This window comes from Phytophthora parasitica (genome assembly GCF_000247585.1).
Source record: "Phytophthora parasitica INRA-310 unplaced genomic scaffold supercont2.43, whole genome shotgun sequence".
Lineage (NCBI taxonomy): Eukaryota > Oomycota > Peronosporomycetes > Peronosporales > Peronosporaceae > Phytophthora > Phytophthora nicotianae.
In genome coordinates, this window is record NW_008649029.1 from 132,958 (window position 1) to 157,815 (window position 24,858).

A 24,858-nucleotide genomic window follows, 5' to 3' on the forward strand; every position below is an offset into this window, starting at 1 on the left:
CTCGACCGCCTTCGTGAGGCTCTCCATGTTCTCTCGCAGAGTCTTGGTCGAAACTGGGGGCAGTTTAGTGTACCTAACACAAATTTTGAAACAAGTTAAAATTTATAATAGGAAGCTGGGTCAAATAATAGCCAATAAAAACCTGCGAGTAGACTCCATTTCAACGAATGAGAGTGGGAGGTTACCGTTCACGACCCACTCCAGCCAGGCGTACCTCGTCGACGCCTTCTGGCGGACCCACGGGAGTAGGGTGCCCGTTGCGGCGGAGCTGGCATCCTCCATCTCCTGTTCGTAGCGAGGGTGGTCGGTGCGCACGTGGGACACCAAGTTGGTGTACCCCGTTTTGGGGGCGTGCTTGCGCGTCTTGCCGCAGGCCTTGCAGACCTGGAGACCAGTAGGATCCCCGTCCTCCGTTAGGTAGGGCTTAAAGAAAAATGAAGCGATTTGCTTCGGAGAGAACTTGCTCTGAGAGCGCTGGGATGGCATTAGGGAGACGTCGGACATAGCTAGGTAGTGAGAGATGGATTGTTTGAGGTATCCGAAATTGCAAAGTGAGATCGAGTCGGCTGAAGCAATTTGCAAGGAGCTCAGAGCCAACGAAAATCTGGTGGCTGTCGGTCAAGGCCGGCAATTAATTTCGTGTAGATTTACATAAAATCCATAAATAAATTTTCAGACTGTAGCCAAGGCCGTAAATAAATTATTATCTGAGATTTTAAAAATATATTTTCAGCAAATATATTTTTGCGGATCCCTGGCCAGCAGCCACATTGATCACAAACAAGTAGAGCGGCAAGCGGTTACCGCGTTCTAAGCTCTACCTATACATGGAGATAGAGAATGTAGAGGAGTATTTCGACGGACAACGGAGGGTCTCCAGTTCACAGAACAGTTTTAGGTGACGACATCGATGTTGAAGCTTTTCTGCTTTTCAAACGCTGAAAAGCCAAAAATTGGGGCGAAGTGTTTTATTTTTTTAACAAATAAGTTTTCCAACAGTGGAAAAGTACAAATCCTCACTTGCAGAGAAATCGACAAAAAAAATTCGAGTGCGTATATACACTTCTTAATTAACGTTGCAGAGAATTGAGGATGCATCGCGTTGCAACAGATAACACGAATCTATCTGCTATTGGGACTGCAATCGGTTCAATTGTTGGGGGATGCGAAGAATCAACAGGACTGGAATGACAAGCAGAACGATGAAAAGCTAGCGTCGGCTCTGATAATGCTCCAAGTGCTGTATAATACCAAAAAAGTTGTCAGGCATTAATCACAAGGCCGTACCCGAGTTGACCGACGACGGAGTTTGTTGCGTAAGATCTGTTTGTACGTGCTGACAAGCCTCTAGATGTAGTCTGGAAGCTGTTGAAGCTGTCGTCAAGACTACACGGATTGCCAATAGTGAAGCGTGAACTTCGAGGATGGGCCTCGCTGACGCACATAGTGAAGGGAGCTCATGACTTCCCTAGAAAAGGCTCGACGACAGAGCTGGGCGTGTAGACAGGAGCCTAGCGGGTCATGTGTATACTCGCACATTCGTTCACAATGACAATATATCAGCAATTACTCAAATAAACAATAGGAAAATGTTATCTGCATTTTCGATGCCGTTGTACACCTCATCTAGCACTACTACCAGGTTCGGTTCGAAGCGCGTGGGTGTGGAACCTCCTTTAATTTTGGTGTCCTCAGAGCTTGTTCTCTGGATTTGAATCCAGAGTTGTTGGGGGTGATCTGACTCGAGGTCTGATTTTTGAAATGATGGCACCAGACGACAAATACGCCTCCATTAGAATGCCAGCCCTCGGCGTTTCGGAACAAACTCTCCAACGCACTTATCTTGTTTGTAATGTCTTTCACTGTTCGCATGGTTGTTATTCCTGAAATTTCGATTTTTGCTCTATCTTCACCAGCAATCGCTGTTTTTCGACTCTCCAGTCTAGGTGTCCTCTCCTCTGTAGTGATTGTAGTTATTAGAATTCGTGAGCCAGTCAATTAGCACGCTGATCGAGCTAATATTTGGGGTTAGTCCGTCGTGGTTCCAAGGTACTCGCTTCTTCGACTGCGTCGACACTGGAGGTTGCTTCAATATCGCATTGTAGCAGCGCTTTCCGCAAGCAATCTTGTTGAACGTGTCGTTGGCTCCAAACTCGGATAGCATCACCGCGGTACAAGCAAGGTGAACAGCGCGTTTGCAGTCCTGTTTACTGCACACACGGATCACGTCTCCGCCTTCATTCTTTGGAACCTTCTTACTACCCTTCCAACAGCATACATGAACGATACGTCCAGCGACGGTGGCTTGTCCAGAAGTCAAACCAGGCAACATACTTGCTGCAAATAATGCTTTGTGGACGACGTGGTGTCGTGTACGGGTCCCTTCCTGTAACGGGGTACGAACCCCAAGTTACATGAAGAGTGACCAGTCACTCTTGTAATACCTGGTACATGGTACCAGGGGCTCCAGGAGCCAATCATTGCATATCTACATAGCTTTACTATAGGTGATTTATAGTTTGTATTAGAATCCAAGCTAAGTTTACCTATAAATACAAATCAGTCGGAATCGTACCCTTCAGTGAGTACTTCGTCCTCACAGACCAGGGACACGTGAACGGCCGTTCACTTAGAGTTTGTATACTCTAGGAAGCTTACTTCCTCAGCGCAAGGTTCTGTGTGACCCCGTCACGCTTCCAGCGCGGGCTGCTCCTGAGTGTTGATGAATGCAGGAGCAAATTCAAGACTGACGGCAACGTTGCCTGGTCGGACCATTTTTCTATTTCTGGAAATGCCATGTGAACCCTCGGATCACCCACCTCTTGGCGCAGGTGCTTTTCGAAATGACAGGTCATCTCGCCAAGAAATATCAGATTTCCTGCCAACATATGACATGGGCACACGCCAAAAAAGGACAGGCGAAAAAGCTAACTTTGACTCCCCCTATTTCCTCGAATAAACACAGGTTTTTGTATTTGTAATTGTAATTGTATTTGTTGCGGACCGCAAGTTGCAGTTAACAGCTATTCACGCCCGAGTTCGCGCTCTGCTGCAATCTCGCAAACATATATTACGATTTTGATTATAATTCTCTGAATATTTATATTCAGAGTTTTAGGGGCAATCGTGGACCGTCGAAGATCCTATATAAATAAACAAAGCGTACCCATCAGACCTTCAAACTTAGCGTAGATTAGGAAAATTCAAATTATAAAACGGAAAACTTTATAACCCGTCTTACGTTTATTCAAAATCAGCGAATGTTGACCCAGTCGGTGAAAAGCGACCTTCGCACAACATTCCTTATACCGAAGCTTGATTGGCTGAAAAATTGATTTTCACTTAGAAGTGGCAAGTTGCCCTCGGCCGCCTTGCTCAGCAACAAACTTACGTCCACTGGTCACGTCAAACAAACTACAGTAGTTAAACTAAACGCTAATACGCAAATATTCAGAGCTTCTCCGGGCACGGCACGGCATTAGTTAGAAAACCCAGAGCTTCATCGTGCAAAGTTACATTTTTAGCGTTTATTTAAAAGAAAAACAAGTCATGCTAACGATCATTCCAGTATCACACCCGCCCCTCGTAAATTACTTGGCAGAAGAATAGATTTTGTATGTAGTAAGGTATCACTGGTAAGCGGCGGTTGCTCCTGGCCTTCCTGCGGACAAGAGTGCTAGGCTTCCCAGCCTGAAGCAACAGCCTCTTGTTATATTTTTTCGCTTGTGTTCTTTCCTATCTCAGGCCCTAGTTATGCATGCGAGTTGTTGAATATAGCCAAAGTGACAAATTTGACTGGATTTCACATTATACTGATGTTGTACGAGAAGGCTACATGATAGGGTAAGTGATACATGGTACAAAGAGATTCTCAGCGTCCACGATTTTGGAATGCTGTGTTTCTAACATATAACGCCCACGGGCGATAAAAATATTGGTATTTCCCCCATTTTTTTTACATTCAGCTTGATACAACGTTTATTTATTGTTGGAATGAAGATCCTTCGAAATTGCAACTACGGGATCCATTATGTTTTGCAACGTGGCTGTACATGCACGGTCCTGTGTCTTTCCTGCACGTGAGTACTAAAATCATGTGTGTACATGCTTAGAAATGGCGCTTAACGACGAGAACGGCCAGTTCGCCAAGGTTCATCTATTTCGAGAAGGCTTCGGCTTGCTAGTTACCTGGATGGAGATACCGGAAAACTTTACCGCAGCTCACGGTACAAGCAAGAAGACTACCGTCGCAGGAGGCCACAGAAGACGAAGACGCAGGCGTTCAATGAATTGGCGGCGTACTTGAACGCACACACGAAGAATACCAATATTCCGGCGCTCACTAGAGCGAACATGCAGCAGCGCTGGCGAACGTACAAGACAAAGAAATTCCAGCTCACACTGAAGAAGGGCCGCACGGAAACGGGTCTCGGGATGACTGAGAAGGAGTTGAGGCAAGGCTTGTCAATTCAAGCAAAGTTAGACAAGCTGTGCTCTCACTTTGCGCGTATAGAAAAGCAGTTCGCAATGAAGGCGAATATTCGTGCTCCAGCTACGTTACAACTTGGTCTTCCCCAAGATGGTACTGGATGTTGTAGAACAGACTCTAAGTACGACGAGGACAAAGAAAGTCGTTCTGAAGAGAGCGATAGTGCTGAAAGCAGTGACGAGCATCTCGGTGCAAGTGGAAGTGATAACAACGACCAAAGTTATGACGCTGATGAATTCTCCGCACGTAACGATTTCGATGATGACCAAGATGAAGCTGCAGACGGACCCAAACCTACTGATGACGGCAATGAGGCATCGAGCAAAAATACTGGAGTAATAGAACCCGACGATTCATTTGAGCCGACTCCACCCGAAGGTGCTCTCTGGACCACAGGAGAAGAGGATGAGTTACCCCCCTGTCTTCCATGCTAGCGCTGCTTGGAACCACGACACACGACCTCTCACGACAGCAACCGCAGGAATTCGCCGACGATCCAGTTGTCAGCCAAAGAGAGACGATCTCGGTAGCTTCTATCAGTACGGAGTCCCGTACCCGTCCATCAAGCCTGTGTACGACGGCTTCAAACACTGACTCCTCTTCTCAACGTGGTGAATCGCGCCCTAAGTTCTCAAAGAGAAAGTCCCGAGCTCCTGATACCAACACTCACAAAACTCACCCCAAACAGAAGAAGAAGATGCGGTTGAGCTCGGACAGCGCAAATTCTATCGAGGCGAAAACGCCGAAGCGAATGACGGCTCACAAGAGCTGAGCATCGCTGTCCTTTGCTTACGCAAAAAATTGAGAAGACAAGATAAAGTATATGAAGACAAAGATGGAGCTGGACGAAAAAATGTGGAAGGAGCAGCAAGTGGCTAACAAAACCCAGCAGGAACGTGACCAGTAGCTACGATCACAAGACCTGGAGGACCGCTGGGCTTCGCGCCGCCACGATAGGTTTATGTCGCTGGTGGCAGTCCAGAAGACCCCGGATGAAATCAAGGCTCTTATGGAGTTTTACAAAAATGGGCTGTAGCCGCGACGACAACGAGCCATCAGCGAACACTTGCTCGGAATTTATGTATCTGTGAAGTCGTTAGTATCCCGTTTTCCATCGTTTTGTGCTGTAGGAGCTCGCTAGTGTTTCTACGGCTAAGTCAAACCCAAGGTGTCGTCAAAGTCGGGATAGGGTTATACTAGCTAATTGCCTTCTACTCTCCTACCATAACGTAGATGAAAGAAAGCTAGCTTCTACTTCTCAGTATTCCACCAGGTGCACGTCCACGAGCGATTGCTTTAGCCTTAATCCGCCGACGAAACGTGTACGGGTCTTCATCACCACTATCGGATTCCTCACCATCTGAATCACTGTCGGAACTTTCATCATCGTTAGGCCAGTCATCACCAAACAACAGTACCATGATGTGCAGTACTACACAGGCTGAAAGCCACAGTAGTTCTCGATTCATATCCTCGCTCTTCCGTATCTGCACTCGCAGCTCTCGAAGTGAAGACCATCGTCCCTTCAAAACGCCGATCGTCTGTTCGTTTACCACACGAACATGAGCAACCCACTTGTTGAAGTTCTCTTTTTCGCTTCCAAGACTACTCACTTTGTACGCTGGTACAATTGTGTTGTATGTAAAGTCAGCAGGATACGCAGAGTCGGTCAGTAGATATTCTCCAGGGCTGAAGAAGAGGCATTTCTCCATGTCATCTGAAAGCCGCATATCTTAGTAGACTGTGCTATCTGCACACGACCTAGGCCATCCACTGTAAAACGAGATAATTCGGCGTCGATCGTCACATATCACTTGTGCGTTCACACTGTACCTGTGTTTTCTGTCAAAGAAACATTCGCCATCCACAGCGGGCTTTTGTAATAACGGGATTGTCGTGCCGTCAAAGAACCCAATACTACCAGGAAATCGTTCTGCTTCCATACGGCGCGATATTTGCCTTCTTTCTGCTGCATTTGGCCACACCACGAACTTGTCACAAAGATCGTTGAGAGCGATAAGGACTCGGGTTGTCTAAAGCGGAATAGTTCCTTTTCTCAGTCCCCACAACTTTCTTGTGCGTCCGAGAGATGCTCCGTTTCCGAGTGGGTGTGTGCTACATCGTATACATGTATTAGTTTTCGTTAGTAAGCTAAAATAGTGTGCGAAGCAGCCTCGATAGAGGCTCGAGCGCGCTACTGTTGCAAATCATTTTCATTATTTTCAGGTTAAGTATGTTGTGTACATTTAGCACTAGCAAGTACTAACGACTACTAATATCGGCAGCAGAAGCCTATACTGATACGTCATCTGCCGATATGAATCATCATACCATAGCGTAACGATGCTGACAGCGGCCGACACCGCGCTTACGCACTGTTATTGGTAGAAAAAAATGCACATCTCGTTCGGTGCCCAGATGGGGCTGCGATCAACAGAGCGGTTGATGATCAAGTTGATTGTCGTCACACATTGCCAACGCGTTACTTTACGTAACTGTCAAGGCACAACAAAGATCCCGTAGTTACATGCACATGAACTGCAACTACTAAAATTAATGGACAGCATTTATTCAATAGTTTTAGCTAGTTGCTTTCCTTCTCACTTTCACTTTTGCATTCACACAGGCCGTCGTACTGCTAGCTACCGCTCTGCGGGAAAGTGTCAGTGCAATCGTAAGTTGGGTGCCTTCGGTGCGTGTTTCTCTCCACTCCCTGCGTTCTGCTAGAAAATCACGGAGAGAGATGCAATCCAACGTTGAGACTACACGGCGGACAAGGGGCGGTCCGATATGCCAAAATCAGAGCGGAACATGCGACAAGTACTCTCTCTGTGGGTTATACTCAGTCGATATTGCGGTTCAAACCCCCGATTTTCTGTCGGTCAGCGAGACGGCTCACATTGTGGACCGTCTAAACAAGACTCCAGTGGGGCAGGGGCGAGATGCCCATGGCAACGTCAAATACGGCGGGTATTCGACTACTGCGCTGCACAAAGCACTTTGCGGAAAGGGCTACCTGCTTAGGTTTTTAAACAACACAAGTACATTTAGCTGTAGTGCTAAGAAGTGGTTTAGAAAGGTAGCACTTTCGAAATTTAAACATCTCATCATCATTGGTAGGCACGCGACGCACGGAGGGAATACCCGGTACTGTTGCACGTGCGCACGTGGACGACAAGTACTATTTCATTGACTCAGATGAGTTTGTCTACAAGCCAAGTACCGAAGCCGGTTTACGCCACTATTTTGAAGAAATTTCAGGTCTTTACGCAGTCGAAACGATTAAATGCCCAGAATTAATCATTCTCTTGCACAAAACTTAACAAAATTAAACACTTTATATTTTATATAATATAACTTCCTGAAGACTGTTTACAATTTTTTTAATTTTTGGAAAATACAATAAAAGCAACTTGCACTAATTTACGACACTTGATCGTCAAGCAAAAATGTTATGAATTGAACGCTAGTTTTGGTCGTGAATACAATGTAGTTTAAAGGCAATAAAAATTAATTCTGTTTCTATGATAGATTTCAGCCCATAGTGTTGTTGACCTTTAGGAAGAGGTTTGCTAAAGATGTCATGGCTGCATGTTTGCTATCAATTTGATAAACCTACTATAGAGGTCCGCGTAAACAGGACTTGAGTATCTTGAGGGGCTGGGTCCGTCGTGCCTCCAATTGCCACACGGGCACGATACGCTGAGATTAGAGCGTCCAACTTACCTTCGTGGTAGAACTGGCAGGGTTGCTTCACCACAGATGATCCGTTCTTGTGCTTGATCCCATGCCCAAAAAGAACTTGACAAGCTGAGCTTCAGCCTCAATCCCGTCACAGTACCCTGGTGTTGATGGATCTAACACGAAGCTCTTCGGCAGAAAGAGCTTCATGTAGCTTTCAGTCTGCTTGTAAGCAGAGTTTTTCTGCCGGTCATCGCATACTTCCCACATTCGCGGAGTTTTGGCATAGCATTCGGACCAAAATGGTAGATGGGCTTTTAGAAGCGCGTTTGCCCCGCAGGTCTTTGTCTTGTTACCACCATCGCCACGAATATTTGGCGCTCCCGCTTCTTGCCCTGAAGATGGCAAAATCTCCTGGGTATCGTCTTGAGTAGTGATGCGACTCTCCAGCTGCTTGACGCGCTCCGTCAGTGCTGTATTCATAGCGATCGGCTTGCGAATGATGCAGTTTTGATGATTGATGAGCTTGCTCTCTCGCGAAAATTTCTCTTCGGTTTCTTCAGCAGCTTCTAGTTCCTTTTCCGTTGCCTTGCTCTGCAATCCCGAACTCCATGCTAAGATGTGTGTTTTAGTTAACCCATGTGCCATCAGACACTACCGCACTCTAGTTGCGTATAAACACATTGGATAGCGCTCCAGAATTACTGGGAAATGCTGAATCACAGCAGCGGTAAGCACTTCGACCACTCTGCCATTGAGTCTTTTTGCAGGATCTTGAGCACAAACACTAGATTGGAAGAGCAGGTTGCCGAGTTGTAAAGCTTGTTGTCACTTGCTGAATCGAACCATGATAGTGTGGGTACCGCTGGCTTCTTGCTGGAGTCTCATCCGCTCAGAACGCGAGATACCTTCTGGTCTTCACTGGTAGGGTTGAACACATACGGGAACGCCTTGTTTGTAGCAGTCATATTCCACGAACCACGGTCGAAGATCCACTGCGCACTAAGCAGCTGATCGCTGTTAGCATGTTGAGTCCCACCACGGCGAAACGAATGCGACGTTAGATTTGTGGTAGGCTTCGATTTAGTTTGGGCTTCGGACGTATTCTTAAAAAGCTGATTCACATATGCGTAAATCTTCATGTTATCTTCGGGCTGCTTCAACTTTATCTTGGAGGTTCGCCAACATTGCCGTGGCTAGCACCACCGAGAGTACCACACGCAGCAAGTGCTTCGACGAGCGGAAAGTCAACCGGAGCTGTCATATCCTCGCCATTTCCAGCAGCAAGATGAGGATGGTCAAGCAACTGAACGCAGGGATGATCTTGCATCACCAAAGCCATTGCGATAGCGTGATTTGGACATATAACGAAGCTGTCCTTGACCGGGAAGAGAGAAATACATTGCTGCTCAGCGAACTTCACTCGGGTTGGCCGCACGAAAACCACACCATTGGCGCTGACAGACATATTTCCTTCCACGACAAAGCCGAGGTCGGAGACACGTCCAAACGCGTACCACATGAGCGCAACCAGGACTGCATCTTGATAGTCTTTGGGGATCGCTGCATCATAGTTGAGCCCGTCCATAAGAATGCGGAGGGCTTCCTTCGTAAACGCAGGTGCCTTCTTAATCATTCCCCCCTCAACACTCTTTCGATGATGACGCTCGAGAGTCTGGACCATCTTTGGTAGCTTCTTATCAATACTTGCTCGATGCTTTGGATAGACGTCAAGCAACCAGTTCTTGACATGCTGGTAGTAGCTCACCACCGAGTCCGTGCCAGCGGCTTTCCTCCTCGGCCTTCCACAAACGCCAGGTGACCTCCGAAGCGGTCCATGAGCTTTACGAATACAGCTTCACTCGCATCACCGAGAAGGGAGGCTCCGATGTAATCCGTAGACACTCCTGCACTTGTGATGAAGCGGTTGAAAGCATTGATAGCTGTCTGCTGGGCACGTTGCGAGTTGACTGAAGCGAGATCTTGGAGGCTCATACTGCTGTCAAGTCTTTGTCGAAGGTATTAAGAATATGCGAATTATGCGAACAGAACTAGCGGTTCGTATTGCCTCTCAGCATATTTCTCACCTCGTCCCTACATTTTACGTTGGCAAGCTGTCGGGAGCTTTTTACCCTAACCCTTCTGGTTTATTAGACTATACTCAACATATCCTTATTTGATTGGTCATTATTATGTAATATCGACTGATTCGCTTTAGTCAAACGAAGTTAAAACTATCTTGTCTGGACTGTGATGATATTCATCCATATGGTATAAATACATGAACTCGAAGATGGTTTAATGGAATGGATGCTGCATATAAACATTTTTTTTTAACTAAACGCAACATCTATCCAATAGAACGAATAAGAGAAAATTTAACCCTGCATCCTGAGGGCTGAATGCAACAGAAAAGAGACGTGCGTACTTAGGAGATGGCGCTTAGACATGGGCAAAGTTCGACTCAAGACTGCGTTCAAATTCAGAGCTCAAATCTCTCTTATTTGCTCTAAAATGTTTACTTTAGTACATCATCCGCATACTTCACCATTGCCCGACGCAAAGTTCTGCGTCCAGTAGTGCTTGTACTTGCTATTAGAGGTGGCAACATAGCCGCAGCCAAACATTTTGTGTTTGTTGCTCAAGATGTTGGCTCTGTGTGCATTCGAGTTCATCCACGAAGCGAGAACACTGCTCACCGTTGCCTGGCCGGCTGCCACGTTCTCCGCGACGGTAGCCCACCGATACCCCGCAGCTCGGACTCGACTGGACATTGTAGATCCGTCCGATCCGGTGTGACTGAGGAAGTTCCGCTTGGCCATGTCTGCCGAGTGGATCTGAGCAGCATCTTGCAGTTTCCTGTTCATGCAAAACTTTGACAGTCCACGAGCAGTGCGCTCCTTGTTCACAGCATTCAACATTGCTATACGGAAGTCAGTTGCGGCTTCTTCCAGGTAGCGCGTGGTGTTCATGACGGTCGAGTTGCCTTCAGCAACAGCTTCAATATCGGCAAATGCACTTGAAGCGCACAGCGTCGTGATAACAGTGACGTACAACAACATGGCTCGAAGCACCTTTAAGAGCGACATCTCGAATCTCGAAGCAGAAGACCGGGGCAAGGACGTCGGTCTCGGACCGGTGAAAAAGAAGAATGAGGTGGAATCGGCCTCATGGAATCCGGCAGGATCCGTTGCAATCATCTCGTGCTGCCCTGGCGGGCGCGACCAACAACGCCATGGATCATTAACCCCCGCCTTCAGTTTTCAATGAACTAACGTTACTACTTAGAAGTGGACGTTACTTTTGAAAACTTTTCAACTTAACGTCTATCAGTAGTAACATTAGTCTTCGGTGACGGTTGCTGCTTTCCCCTGACTGTCGCCTACGACAGAAGACAGTACATGTTATGATAACGGATGCCATGGCGTGGGTGTCCAAAGCTTGGCTGGCGATGCTGCAGCGATTGCTTTTCGATTCGCTCTTCTCGCTTATAGCAGCTTGTTCTTACGAATTCCTACGGTTTACGACGACAGCTATCCTAGAATCATAAACAATAAACTTGAATGCTCTGTTGTGTTTTCGGTCATAGTAGACCTGATAAATTGTTCATCATGCATACCATCGTCGCGTTGGAGCATGGGGAATTCTTCTTAGAATCCGTCAGCAATGTGCTTTCCAACAGCGTCCCATGATTAATCTGATGCAGGGCGAATCAACGTGATGAAGTCGTACGAAGCGACAGTAAGAACCAGAATAAAATCGTGTGCGTTGCATCATTACACCACAATCTATTCGTCCGCTTCGTGGCTCTTAGGCTCCTATAATTGAACAGAGAACGACAGAATAGGCTCGTGAGTAAACTGTTGATTCGATAACGTTCAACGCAGAACATCCCAGTACCTGCGGCTCCAAGTCCTCGCCGTAGTTGATGGCGTGATCCACGTGCATGAGCACAGTCTCGATACTCTCCTCGCGGTTGATGTTCATGGGGACAAAGGCGACCATACTAAAGTCGTTAATCTGTGCACAAAAGTACCGATTGACAAACGTCACGTGCGTGGGTTAGCTCTCTTTCATGACGCGTTATCGTTCAGGATTCAACGGGCCCACACACCACATTGCAGATCGCTGCGCTCAGAGGACGCCACTTGGGATCAGTAGCGTTCGCGAGGTTTTCGAGGAGGTAGCCCTCCGACGGGTCCAAATATCTGCAGAGTAAACAAAAATTCGGTGTTACCATTTGAAACCGCACCATGCTCAGGGAATATGATCAGCACGTACTTTGAAAGTTCCTTCTCGTCGACCAGATCGCACTTGGTCAGAACATTAATGTGAGGCAATTCAAGCTGCACCATGGCGGACAGTGAGCAGAGCACGCCCGAGATGAACTTGGTCGGGTCAACGATAAATAAGGAGTCGATCTGCGCAAACACACACGATCATGTAAGCATTACGCCTGTTAATCATTCTCAAAGCGCTGAGGCAGATATATCACCAAGTAGACGCAACAAATGTTGAAGCCCCAGTCCTTCAGGGAGTCGCAAAGCTGCTTCATCACTGGTAGATGCGAGTAGAGCTCAATTTGACCTACATAAACCAACAATTGCAAAAGCCTCAGTACTAGCACACCATAACGATCAATCTAGAGTATTTTATCAACCTGGGCAGTCGAAGATGAAGTAGTCTTCGTCGCTGTACTCTCCGAGGAGGTCCTGCAGCCAATCGAGGTTCTGCACAAGATATCTGTAATCGAAACTCTATCGGTCAGCAAACTCCCTATTCCAGCTAAAATACAGTAACATATCACTCACTCCATGCAGTATATGAGGCCGCCATTGGGTCCGTAGCCCAGTTCCTCCATTACGTCTTCCACGCTGATCAGATTGCGGATGTCTGGTACAGCACACAGAAGTCGTTACACTTGTACTGCCTCGAGTTCAATAGGAAAATCGACATACCGAAGGCCACGGGGTAGTCGAAGTGATCAGCGGCCGGATCCAAGTTCACCACGTACGTCATACGTCCAGACGCAGCGCAGAACTCGTGCATGTTGTTGCAGTATGTGGACTGCCATCGAAAAACAGCAAAAAACCCATCAACCATGGGTCAGAATTCGCTCAAATTACTGCATCAGAGAGAGAAAAACAGTGAAGACAAATGTCTGACTATCGTCGCACCTTGCCGGTACCCGCAGGGCCCATGACCATCTGACAACAGCGCATGATGAATGAGCTCCAATTACGCCACTGAATGTTGACCAGCCAGAGCAAGCGGCTCGCTTACCGTAGTTGACTGTGTTAAGTTCGAATTACTAATCACTAAACGATGTGAACCGCACTCCAATTGTACACTTTATGGCGAGTTGAGTCAATAGAGAAGAGCTAGAAGAAGAAGAAGAGTAGTTTGATCTTGTCGTCAAAAGACGAAGTGAGCTTTCATTGGACTTAAGAAACCACAGTAGCTGTAAACCAGCCATTGGAGTTAGTATAATCAAAACTAGTCATAACGGCTTGAAGAGGGCTACTAGATCTGATTATAATCTCTTAGAGAGATTTGTTAAAGAAACCATAATGTTTAGAGGCCACTTCAACAGCCTCCCTGCCTCTTAACATAATTTATTAAACTGACAAATCTATGTTATAACAAAGGTAACACTTTCTTCAAGGACATCCCCTCAGTCCTTGAAACGCCGCCAAGGAAGTCACTCAGGCTAGCTGATCCAACTTCACCCAGCAGTTCTCTGTGTGGGAAGGAGGACAATGAGTGACATGCCTGGTAGGAACTCGAGGACGAAGTCCGACATGGCGTCTGTATCTACCGCTGCTCCAGAGCTGGCTCCTCTGCGCGTGAAAAAGAGAAGGAAGAAGAATACCACGGCTAAACGACTGCGCGCTCGAAAGATAGCGCGAGCGGCTGCTCGAGCTGCTGCGACTCTCACTGCGGCGACCACGTCGTGCCCTTCAACATGTCAGGCTGCTCCAGAGGCTGAAGCACTCCCAGAGACTGCGAGATCGGTGTCTGAAGCTGCGTCAGTGGGTTTGGTGTCTACGCTAGCACCGGCAGAGATGGCTACAGAGGCTTTTCCAGCTACGTCGAACGTTCTTGCGGAAAGGAATAAGCAAACGGCGTCACGGGAATCGGTGCAGCTTGCGCCAGCTTTTATCGCCGCGCTGGAGGAGGAGGAGGAGAAGCCTCAAGCACACGTGGCCACCCCACCGGCCGATGTCACTAAAGTGGGGGAATGTAGTGATTCTTCCATTCATCGTATTGTAACCACAGATTTGACACTTTCTGGCCCCGACTATGTGTCTAGCGACACAAACGATGGTAGTGACAGCGACACTGAGATGTACTGGCGCATTTACGGCAAGTATTATGGCAGATCCAAATTGACTACCACGTCAAATTACGTGACAACCAAGGAGACCTGGCAGGTTGCACGGATTAATGATCGGCGTGGTGACTCCCTACTTGACTATAAATATCAAGTCTTGTGGGTTAACCCTCTCGTCAAGAAGCGACGGTACTATCAGCGGACGTGGGATCCCCGGGCTCAGCTGCTTGCTGACAACTTCCGGAAAGAGATCGAGCTGGTGGACAGGTGGAAAGCCTCTGAGGTCCAGACCTTTGCTGAATTCTGGCCTACCGACGAATATGGCAAGAATGCGATCGGTGCGGACATGGATGGACTCTGCATTTTCAATGCGTTGAGACGTGCAGCAGAATTAACCGGCCGTCCTGATATCGTGATAAATCAAGACATTGAAGACTTTGTGGAGCATCAGAAGATTTCTCGTGGAGAGGACCTGACGAAGGGGACTTCGGGGAAGATTGTTCTCGTCTTCTTGCGTCGTTTACGTGATGATGGTCGTGACTTCATTTACAGAACCATTGCTTTGGACAATTTCGCGGTTGCAGGTCGACGTGGTGTCCGTGTGCTCAGCGAAATTAAGCTCAAGAACGGTGTTTACGTTGTGGCGGCTTACAATCATCAAAGCATCGGGCATGCATTCGTTCTCACAGTCCACGGCGAGAAACGGCTTATCTACGATTTGGAAGAAGGTAAGCCTATTGAGTCAGCGGATGACTGGATTGATTTCTATGCTTTTGTTCGTCCTTTCATTGTCTTTAAGTAGATGATAGGAGTTGGTAGGATTTCCGCGGGTTTGCCTAACCAATAATGAACTTTCCCAGCAAATAATCATTTTATGCATGGTAATTTGTATATGAACTCATGTGTCTAGATAATTCGGTACTTGACCAGGAAAACCTCAACGAGGGAAAACCTTGTGCGAACAAAAAGATAAAACCCAGTGGGAAAAAAATCTAAAAAGAACGCGATTGGTAGACACGCTTCATGCAGTTATATTATCGTAGTAACTCTACATTTAGTGGCCGGATCCAGCTTTCAGGGGTTTTAACATGAGCTTGGCCCTCAATTCTCTGAAATGATGCTTATCTAAAGCTTTCGTGAAGATGCCAGCTATCATCTCTTTTGTATTGCAATAAGTGACGGTGAATTCGTGTCGCTCTACTTTTTCTTGCACAAAGCAATATCTGACGTGAGTGTGCTTTGATCGTCCGTGTAGTTCGGGGTTGTAGCAAATTTTAATACAGGTCTGATTGTCCTCGTAAATAGTATTGGCCTGAGTAGTGGCAAAACCGAGTTCTTCTAGGAGGAGTTTGAGGACTATCATCTCTTGCATGCAGTGACACAGGGCGATATATTCTGCCTCTGTTGTAGAGAGAACCACAGTGTGGTGTTTTCGTGAAAGCCATGAGATTGGACTGCTCGCTACCATAGTAACGTAACCGCCGACAGAACGTCTTGTGTCAGGGCAGTTGGCATAGTCCGAGTCACTGTAAGCTGTCAGATTATCAGCTAGGTTCTCACGCGTGATGTCGGACGAGCCTCCCAGAAGAAGACCATAGTCTTTGGTTCCTGACAGATACTTGAGTCCGCGAATGACTGCTTTCCAGTGCTCCATTCCCGGATTGGCTAGGAATTGACTGACTTCACGCATGTAGAATGCAATGTCAGGTCTAGTGCCTACCATTAAGTACATGACACTGCCTACGGCTTGGCGATACGGAATGTCTCTCATCGCATTTTTCTCTGGATCACTGCTAGGCTGGCTGTTTTCGGAGTGTTTAACGTTCCGATCTGCTGGTGTTGCAATTGGATAAGGGATGTAGTCGCTGAAGCGGTCAAGGACCTTCGTAGCGTACTTGTGTTGGTGGATAAATATCGTTCGGTTCTTACGGTCACGCTGAATGGACCAGCTGAGTAGGTACTTCACCTCCCCTAAATCGGTCATGGAGAATCTCTTTTTCAGGGCGGATTTAAGCTCCTGTACGAGAGCTGGCGTGGGTGCTATGATCAATAGGTCGTCGACGTACACCGCAATGTAACACGTGATTCCGGAAACCGTGCGTCGGAAAACACAGCGATCTTTGATCAGTTTCAAGAATCCAAGACTTTCAAGGAAGGCAGACAGAGTTTGGTACCAGACTCGGGGAGCTTGCTTCAACCCGTAAAGACTCTTTAGGATCTTGCATACAAGATGTTTCTTGCCCGGGATTTGGAATCCTTCCGGTTGAGCCATGTATATCTCTTCCTCAAGATAGCCGTTGAGAAATGCTGTCTTCACATCCATTTGGTGGACTTCAAGGTCAAGAAGGGCTGCTACAGTAAGCAGTAGTCTGAGTACTTCCATCCTGATGACAGGAGAGAAAATCTCATTGTAGTCGATGCCATATTCCTGTAGGAATCCTTTGATCACTAGACGCGCTTTGAAGCGGTCGATTTCGCCGGTGCCGGTATACTTCACTACAAAGACCCATCGGCTAGTTAGAACCTTCCGTCCTTTTGGAGGGGTTACCAACACCCAAGTGTTATTGTCCATGAGGGACTTGTATTCCGATTTAGCTGCTTTATGCCACTGATTAGCGTGGGAAGACTTCATAGCCTCCCGGTACGTAGTGGGCTCTGACACATACCGAATAGCTAGTAAGGTGTACAGTAAATGCTGACGTTGCTCCTGTTCACGGATATCTTCCTCAGAGTTGAGGGTTACGACGGTATCTACCTCTGAGGTAAGGGATGGGTCGGTAGCTTCCGCAGTAAGGCGGGGTCGCTTAGGAGCTGAAGGTTGCGGAGGATTAGAGTCCGTCTCCGACCGAAACGAGTAATGCATGACTGTTCGATCAATAGCCTCCCTCAATGAGGGCAGTACACGTTTGTTCTCTGTGCCTGGTGCAGTAGTCATTGCAGGACATGAGGGAAATGACGATGCTGGTACTGACACAGGTTCAGGTTCAGATTCAGGTTCAGATTCAGGTTCAGATTCAGGTTCAGGCTCAGGCGCACTAGCATTTGTAGGTTCAGGTAGCTGAGTGCTCGTGTTCTGTGCTGGCACTGGTGTAGTCGCCAGGCCAGTGAGAGGGGGAAATTCGTCCTCTTTAAAGACTACATCGCGGCTGTATACAATGGCATGTGTATTGATGTCCATCAATCGATATCCTTTCTTGTGGTCGGGTACACCGAGGTACATGCACAAACGGGCTCGAGCATCAAGTTTGTCTCGATATTGCTCCGTTATGTGGACATACCCGCTACATCCGAAAACGTCCATACACTGCATAGATGGAGTGCGGTTGTACCAAAGCTCGTACGGGGTTCGGCCGACCGTCTTGGAGCTAGGTGTCATGTTGATCAGAGTAGTCACGTGACAAACACATTCTGCCCACAACTGCTTGGGCAGTTTGCCGTCAAGTAGAAGGGCTCGAACACGCTCCATGATGGTGCGCATGCGTCGTTCAGCAACTCCGTTTTGCTGAGGAGTATATGCATTGGTAAATTGAGCGTGAGTCCCATACTTCTTAAAGATGATGCGACCGAGCTTCTCATATTCTTTCGCATTATCTGCTTGAAGTCTCTGAACTTCAAAATTGCTCTGAATCACACCTTCTTCAACGCTGAATGTGTATTCAATGACAGAGATGTCTTGCCTAAAAATATTTAGGGCTTTCTTCCTGAAGTCTTCGCAGCACTCATAAAGTTGGCTACGGGTCTTAATTGGATAAGTGAACATGAATCGAGAAAAGTCATCGATGAAGATCAAGAAGTAGCGACAACCAGTAAGGCTAGACACAGGTAGTGGACCACAGATATCTGAATGCACTTTCGACAAGGGAGAGGTGGCGCGTTTAACAACTCTATTAGAGTAAAACGGCGAGCGGTGTGACTTCGCTAACGTGCAAGCTACACAGAAAAAAAATCTGTTATGGGACCTAAAGGTGTAGATCCATCGAGTCCATGTATGGGATGGCTCCTAGATAGGTCATTCAAGACACGAACGTTAGGATGGCCAAGGCGCTTGTGTAATAGCAGAAAGGATCGTTGCTTACCTGAGGCGACAAGCGCCGCTGGATGCCACGGGCTTGGCTTGGAACTGGTACAAATCCGAGTTAGTAGCCATGTGAGCCTTGATCTTAAACCGTTGATCAGTTTGCACAGCGCACTGTTTGCGATCGAAGTTGAAACGAAAGTCGTGCTTCACGGCCGCAGGGACTGACAGCAGGCTGAATTGGAGCTGGGGAGCATACAGGACGCCATCAAGGCTAAGCCTCTGTATCTTGCCCTTGGAGTCAATGACTTCCAGTTCGACGCGTCCGATGCCTTCGATAGGGATTTGGTTGTTGCCGCCAACCGTAATCGAGCCACCACTAACAGTGATGTCAGCGAACCACTGTGCTTCATGGGTCACATGGCGCGTGCAGCCAGAGTCGATCGTCCAGATGGGGTCGGGTTCTACCTTGGCTTGAGCAGTGAGGCTGAACGTAGGGCTGATTGTAGTACCCACTGCAATGCGAGCTGACTCGCGGCGCACTTGGCGAGACACTTTGCGGTTGTTGCCTGAATCGCTATCTTCGTCGTCGTCGTCATTGTCAGACTCCAACGGACGATCCTTGTAGCGGTCTTGACCACGATTCTTGCCTCCATGCCCTGCTTGTTCTTATTGTTGCCGTTGTTGCCCTTGGATTCGCGATTGCCGTTGCCCTTGTTGCTGCGTCCTTTTTTTTTCGTTGTTTGAGTTACGGTAGGGATGGTCGCACTTCGAGTTTCCCTTGAAGGCGAAGTTGGCTGGAAGGACTGTCCCAGCCTTCACTCGGCCATCTCGCAGATCCTTTTGCAGGCCGCGACACCGACGAATGCTGTGCCGTGGGCGATCACAGTACGAGCAAATATTGACGTTGTCTCGATCATGAAACGCAGGCGGCCCAGCAGCCACTAGAGCTTGCTCACCCTTGGTTGCGGAGGTCTCCGGCTTGCCCTTGTCCAGGGTGTAGCGCTCTTGAGTTTGGAGGTCTCGGACCTTGCCTTCAATGCTTTGCTTGAGGTCTTCATACGGGATATACTTCCGCTGGCCTTTCCAGATGCGAAGATCATGTTTCCACGACTTGGGCATCGAGTGGAACAGGTAAATAGACTTCTGTCCCTCAGTCATCACCGACTCGGTGGCTTCTGACGCGGCTTTCATCGCATTCTCAAGTTTGAGAAAGAACTCGGTCAGGTCTGATCCTTCCTCATACTTGATCTCCATCAAGTAGTGTTGGATGAAGTAGGGATCGCCATGAAAGGCTGCTCCTTCGTACTTCTGACAGATGAAGTTGAAGATCTCGTAGGATGTCGTGAGATTCTTGACCAGCCGCACGTGCATGTTGTCCATCGTCTTCATCAAGAAAGCTTTAGTCTTGGCTTCCTGGCGACGGCGCTCGCGCTGACTTAGAGGCTGAGGCTTTTCTTTCTTGACACGTTTGCGGGTGCGGTGAGCTTCGCGCTGGTTGAACGGTCGAACTACCGGGAGGTCCTTGCGCTTCATCGACGTATCAGAGCTGGCTCCCGAGTCTTCATCCGAGTCTGAGGACGGCTTGAGGTCTTCGTCGCTCTCGCCGTAGTCCACAGCGTCGGAGTCGATCTCTACGTTTTTAGCGGTCTTGGCGGATGGCTCATCGTCGACGTCAGACATATCGCTGCCGCTGTCTTCGCTCTCATCTTCAGATACACCATCGTAGTCGGGCTTCTTCACATAGCCGAGTAGATGCTTGCCATCCAGTGCTGCGCACACACGGGCCTTCCACACGTCGAAGTTCTCGGAGCCGACGAGGCGTGGGAAGTCGTCGCTTGAGGCTTGGCTTGGGCTCATAACCTATGGCGAGTTGAGTCAATAGAGAAGAGCTAGAAGAAGAAGAAGAGTAGTTTGATCTTGTCGTCAAAAGACGAAGTGAGCTTTCATTGGACTTAAGAAACCACAGTAGCTGTAAACCAGCCATTGGAGTTAGTATAATCAAAACTAGTCATAACGGCTTGAAGAGGGCCTACTAGATCTGATTATAATCTCTTAGAGAGATTTGTTAAAGTAACCATAATGTTTAGAGGCCACTTCAACACACTTGAGGACACAAAAAATGATCAACATCAATCCAGAGGACATCACTGCAACAATTGACTGTGAACGCAAAGCACATGACATGTTACTGATACATTTTGCGCACCGCCGTTTGAACGACGGTCGCCTCGGCGTTGTCTGACAGGCTGTCACAGCTTCAATGAAGCTCGTGGTCTACCTTCTCCATTACCAGCGATGAAGAGCTCACCAAGCGCGAGTTCAAACAGACCTGATTGCCGAGGATTTTTATCCCTACGCTGCGAGGGAACCGCGTCGTGAAGACCCGAGGTTGTTGCTACTATCCTTGCGTTCAATCTCGTCCCAGGAGCAGCCAACAACTCGGTCCATGAACGCGTCCGACCACTTGCGGTTGCCACCGGGCGAGTTCTCCTTGCCCTGCTTGGCTCGCTCGTCGAAGACACTGCTGCAGGTCTTGCACACGCGCTTCAGGTTGGACCGCTCGTCCGATGCATTGCGGTCGATGTGGCCTATAAACGTGGGTGGGAATGCCTCACTCTCGACCGAGACATGCGAGCAGCGACCGCAGATGAGGCGTCCGCAGTGGCGGCAGTGGTGACGGCGCACGCCAACTCCGAGACGACTGAAGTTTCGTAGACAGATCATGCAGCCCTTGCGCTCCATGTTGGGGACCCACACGGGCGGGTACGAGATCTTGCCGCAGAGCTGGCGCAGCACCTTGCGGTCGACCTTCTCGAAGACCATTTGACCCTGTGCATCCTTCGCATCCAAACGACCTCCGTGGCGCACCAGTCGGTAGGCGATCTCGAACAAATTGAGATCCACAGCCTTGTGAAGTAGCGTGCTGTTGCCGAGCGGGCCGTTCGGGTCCGACTTGTGCTGGAGTAGCATCTCAGTAATCAGTGGATCATCGCGCTTAGTCGTGACGATGTGCACGGCCAGGGGCGTCTGATTCCGGTTGTTCACTCGTGAAGCATCGGCGCCGTGCTCCAGCAGGTACTTTGTGATACGGCGCGACTTGGCCGCGGCCAAGTGTAACGGGGTGTTCTGTCGGTTGTCCACAGCATCAATCAGCAGGCCGCGTGTCTTTTTGCCGCACAACAACTGCACGGCGTGCAGCTGGCCGAAGCGCACAGCAATGTGCATCGCCGACTGGCCGTGCACCGGATCACGCTCTGTGAAGTCCGTGTTCCTGTCTTGCAAGCAGGTGCGTAGGAGCTGAAGGTTGCCTGACTTGACAGCGCGAAGGTAGTCAGAAAGACCTTCTTCCGTCACGCGTGGACCGAAGTGCATGACGGAGCCACGTCCACTCATGAGATCCGTACTGCGGGTGCTCGCGAACGGGTCGACGCCGCGACTGCTGTCGAATAAATTGCTGCTTCGACTGCTACCGAACTGATCGTTGCTTCTGGAGCTCTCGAGCCCCATGTTGCTACTGCGACTGCTAGCGTACATGTCGACACTGCGACTGCTTTCGAAATTCTCCGGGGCTAAGCTATCACGCAACACCATGGCTGTCGTGAGGTCCTGAGGCTTGAGATCACTCGGACGATAGCGCATCATACTGTCACGGTAGCCACTGTTACTGCCACCGACCGCGTGAGACGCGTCTGCGGACTTCTTCTCTACCGACAAGCGGTCGATCTCCGAGTTGCCACGTGAGTTGCGAGGCACTCCCAGATTGACCATCTTGTTGTTATCGGCAGGGTTCGCGGGCGCCTGGTTCATGGGCATGCTCTTGCACTTGCGGAGCTTCAGGTCAGTGGTTAGCTTGTCATCCACATTGTTCAAGCTGCGACGCCCTCCGCTATTATTATGGCGGGACGATGGTTCACTGCGTGGTGGGGACTTCATCGTTGGCATCGTGGGGGGAAAGTAATCGTCGTCATCGTCGTCATCGTCGTCATCGTCGTCATCGTCGTCATCGTCGTCGTCCTTCTTGTGTTTGCGCTGTTTCTCCTGCTCATCCTCTTCGCCGGCGCTGGAGATAGGGTCGGTGCCTGGAGACTTGGGGCTGGAGACCTGTGTGTCCGTGACCGAGACGCTCGACGCCTTCTTCATGAGGTTGGGCGGAAACGCCGGCTGCAGACTACCACGTGGGGCTGTCATCCAAGCCGGATCGTCCGACACGTCATCGTCGTCGCTATCACCGTAGTACGGAGACTGCTGCGAGTGCTGTTGCTGGTTGGACACACGCACCGAGAGGCTGCCGCGAACGGGTGGCGCGTTGTGGTTCACCAGGCCTTCATGGTAAGGCATGTAGGCCAGATCCAGTTCGTTGCTGCTGCGTGTTTCCAGCATCAGCGACGCTAGTGGCTGTGTGTATACTAGGCGGCTGCAAGGCCTAAGATAAGAACAGCGCGTGCTCTTCTTCTGGCTGTGGAAATATGGGAGTGACAGCAGGAACGGTGCACTGGTGCCGTCAGTTGTCGTTTTTTGTTGCAGCTGGGATACAGTAGCACGCGCCCTTTTTTGCGATACGGTGAATAAATACCGTAACGCTTCTGATTGTGACACGGACCCCGAAGGACGCGAGTACCGTAACGCTTCCTGATTGTGACCCTGTGGTCTGCAGTGGGGAGACTCTCCACATTGATGTTGTTCGTGCAAGATGCTCGTGACGGTCTGTGGGCAGGAGGCCATGTTGCCTCTCCCCCGTGTCACACGTGGGCGTAGGAGTGTAATTTTTCTCGAGCTTTGACGCAACACGAAGGAAGTTTGCCAGCAACACAAGGCGGACAGGAAGCTGCCAGCTGGAATCTGTCCTTCCACCGTTGGTTGCACTCCTCGCGTCGAGTAATGCCCGCGCTCATGACCGGAATGACTGGAAAACCGCCGCTGCGATGGCACGCATGCACCCCAAAGCACAAGGACCGGGCCGGTGACCCGTATGTGGAGACCTTTGTGGCTCAGAGAGCTGTCTGTGTTCCATTGCGCCAGGCTGGATGTCAGCGAGCTCTTGACGAAGCTGTAAACTCCATTGGCACCGATCCTGGGCGATACAGTGTGGCGCTGTTTCAGACGTTAGTGGCCGCGGCACCCGTGGCATTAGCACGTAGCGTCACAATGCCATACAGAGCCATGCACTTCAAGACCTGTTGATTGAAGTGTGGCAAGCTTGGCCGCTTTTCCACGCAGCGGCAAAAATTGCAGGCTACTTCGTTCGACAATGCAATCGCTGTCCCTTTGCGGAAGCGCATTACCGTCCAGGAGCTGCTCGCAAAGCCGACTGCTTGGACGCGTTGCAAACGGGTGTCTGCAGTCATCCAACTCAACGAAGGTATGGTCACATCTGGTAGACGATCCTGGGTTATAACACCACACTGGCCGTCGAGAGAGCACGGATAAGATAGGTCCGAGTAGGTGATGAGGAGATCAATCAGACACGCTGTCTCTAGCCGAATCGGCAGGTCAAGTATGGCACACTGCCTGCCTTGCCTCTTCAGTAAGGTCTCTGCTGGCAGCGGACAAAGGCAGGTCGGTGAGCCGGCATCTACAGTATCCGGGGTTTTGTTGCACTGCGGAATGTTCAAACGTGGCAACGACGCGGACGTCCTGATACTGCTGGCACTAGCACCAGCCTAGCCTGGCAGCACTTCAAGTGTGCTAGCCACCTGCCCAGACTTGGCCCCAGTGTCTGATCAGTATACACGCGTTGATCGACCGCAGAGATTGAGCCCGACAGCCCTGGGCCTTTTAGCAAACGTGGAGCGATCAAGTATGAGTCTGAGTACAACGTTCGAAGATAGGTACCGTGTTGAGCCTTCTGTGGTCTTGAAAGTCGCAATGGTTGCCGTGTACACAGCATTGTCGACCATATTGTCAATCCGTGCTTTGTATTATATATCGAGGCCTAGTACTGTTCGTACTGGTACTCGTCCTGCTGCCGCTGAATCTGCGGCTTCTTGCCCTCCAAGTGAGCCAGCACCTGCGTCAATTGAAACGTGACTTCCTCGTTCATCTGCACAAGAACATCATCAATGTCAGCCTTCGTCATCTGTATACTGCTAAACAGCGAGCGTACCATCAGGTCGGTGTTCTCTTCCCCCTCCTTGCTATCCACGAACTTCTTGAGCAGCTTGGCCGCCGCCTTCTCGCTGATCGCCGTCGTCTTCAGCACCTCCATGGTCAAAAGGTTTTGTTGCGAATTGGGTGGTAGACACCTTGTATACGTTGTATACAAATGTACAAAATAAGTACGATACAAAGCGCGTTGAATATACATTGCTCACCGTAAAAATTCCAACTCTAACCGGA

General features: G+C 49.1%; 10 protein-coding genes across 15 annotated transcripts; 4 read left to right on the forward strand and 6 right to left on the reverse strand.

The window, feature by feature from the left end:
- Positions 1-1,942: 1,942 nt before the first annotated feature.
- On the reverse strand, positions 1,943-2,332 carry PPTG_23570 (hypothetical protein; the record flags this gene model as incomplete). The annotated part of the gene is made up of 1 exon (XM_008911738.1): positions 1,943-2,332. The coding sequence occupies one exon, from the start codon at positions 2,330-2,332 to the stop codon at positions 1,943-1,945; it is 390 nt and encodes a 129-aa protein (XP_008909986.1).
- Positions 2,333-4,114: 1,782 nt separating this feature from the next.
- PPTG_14433 (hypothetical protein) lies at positions 4,115-4,923 on the forward strand (the record flags this gene model as incomplete). Its single annotated transcript, XM_008911739.1, has 2 exons — positions 4,115-4,140; positions 4,221-4,923. 2 exons carry the CDS (start codon positions 4,115-4,117, stop codon positions 4,921-4,923), a joined length of 729 nt encoding a protein of 242 aa, XP_008909987.1.
- Positions 4,924-5,733: 810 nt separating this feature from the next.
- Positions 5,734-6,201, reverse strand: PPTG_14434 (hypothetical protein; the record flags this gene model as incomplete). The annotated part of the gene is made up of 1 exon (XM_008911740.1): positions 5,734-6,201. The coding sequence occupies one exon, from the start codon at positions 6,199-6,201 to the stop codon at positions 5,734-5,736; it is 468 nt and encodes a 155-aa protein (XP_008909988.1).
- Positions 6,202-8,242: 2,041 nt separating this feature from the next.
- On the reverse strand, positions 8,243-8,818 carry PPTG_14435 (hypothetical protein; the record flags this gene model as incomplete). The annotated part of the gene is made up of 1 exon (XM_008911741.1): positions 8,243-8,818. One exon carries the CDS (start codon positions 8,816-8,818, stop codon positions 8,243-8,245), a length of 576 nt encoding a protein of 191 aa, XP_008909989.1.
- Positions 8,819-10,665: 1,847 nt separating this feature from the next.
- Positions 10,666-11,303, reverse strand: PPTG_14436 (hypothetical protein). The gene has a single exon (XM_008911742.1). The coding sequence runs from the start codon at positions 11,257-11,259 to the stop codon at positions 10,702-10,704; it is 558 nt and encodes a 185-aa protein (XP_008909990.1). The 5' UTR covers positions 11,260-11,303; the 3' UTR covers positions 10,666-10,701.
- Positions 11,304-11,494: 191 nt separating this feature from the next.
- PPTG_14437 (hypothetical protein) lies at positions 11,495-13,483 on the reverse strand. Of its 5 annotated transcripts, XM_008911743.1 has the most exons (10): positions 13,348-13,483; positions 13,129-13,237; positions 12,982-13,063; positions 12,831-12,913; positions 12,666-12,757; positions 12,452-12,591; positions 12,285-12,378; positions 12,071-12,190; positions 11,790-11,988; positions 11,495-11,708 (listed from the first exon to the last, which is right to left on the reverse strand). In XM_008911743.1, exons 1-9 carry the CDS (start codon positions 13,390-13,392, stop codon positions 11,959-11,961), a joined length of 795 nt encoding a protein of 264 aa, XP_008909991.1. In that variant the 5' UTR covers positions 13,393-13,483; the 3' UTR covers positions 11,495-11,708; positions 11,790-11,958. The 5 variants fall into 5 exon arrangements, with proteins under 5 accessions (XP_008909991.1, XP_008909994.1, XP_008909992.1 ...); XM_008911746.1 differs by having other exon boundaries at positions 12,982-13,237; XM_008911744.1 differs by lacking the exon at positions 11,495-11,708 and having other exon boundaries at positions 11,730-11,988.
- A 330-nt stretch (positions 13,484-13,813) lies between these two features.
- On the forward strand, positions 13,814-15,371 carry PPTG_14438 (hypothetical protein). Its single transcript, XM_008911748.1, has one exon. The coding sequence runs from the start codon at positions 13,930-13,932 to the stop codon at positions 15,304-15,306; it is 1,377 nt and encodes a 458-aa protein (XP_008909996.1). The 5' UTR covers positions 13,814-13,929; the 3' UTR covers positions 15,307-15,371.
- A 7,045-nt stretch (positions 15,372-22,416) lies between these two features.
- Positions 22,417-22,914, forward strand: PPTG_23571 (hypothetical protein; the record flags this gene model as incomplete). Its single annotated transcript, XM_008911749.1, has 1 exon — positions 22,417-22,914. One exon carries the CDS (start codon positions 22,417-22,419, stop codon positions 22,912-22,914), a length of 498 nt encoding a protein of 165 aa, XP_008909997.1.
- Positions 22,915-23,400: 486 nt separating this feature from the next.
- On the forward strand, positions 23,401-23,703 carry PPTG_14441 (hypothetical protein; the record flags this gene model as incomplete). The annotated part of the gene is made up of 1 exon (XM_008911750.1): positions 23,401-23,703. One exon carries the CDS (start codon positions 23,401-23,403, stop codon positions 23,701-23,703), a length of 303 nt encoding a protein of 100 aa, XP_008909998.1.
- A 623-nt stretch (positions 23,704-24,326) lies between these two features.
- PPTG_14442 lies at positions 24,327-24,858 on the reverse strand. Of its 2 annotated transcripts, XM_008911752.1 has the most exons (3): positions 24,834-24,858; positions 24,626-24,764; positions 24,327-24,562 (listed from the first exon to the last, which is right to left on the reverse strand). In XM_008911752.1, exons 2-3 carry the CDS (start codon positions 24,725-24,727, stop codon positions 24,455-24,457), a joined length of 210 nt encoding a protein of 69 aa, XP_008910000.1. In that variant the 5' UTR covers positions 24,728-24,764; positions 24,834-24,858; the 3' UTR covers positions 24,327-24,454. The 2 variants fall into 2 exon arrangements, with proteins under 2 accessions (XP_008910000.1, XP_008909999.1); XM_008911751.1 differs by lacking the exon at positions 24,834-24,858 and having other exon boundaries at positions 24,626-24,811.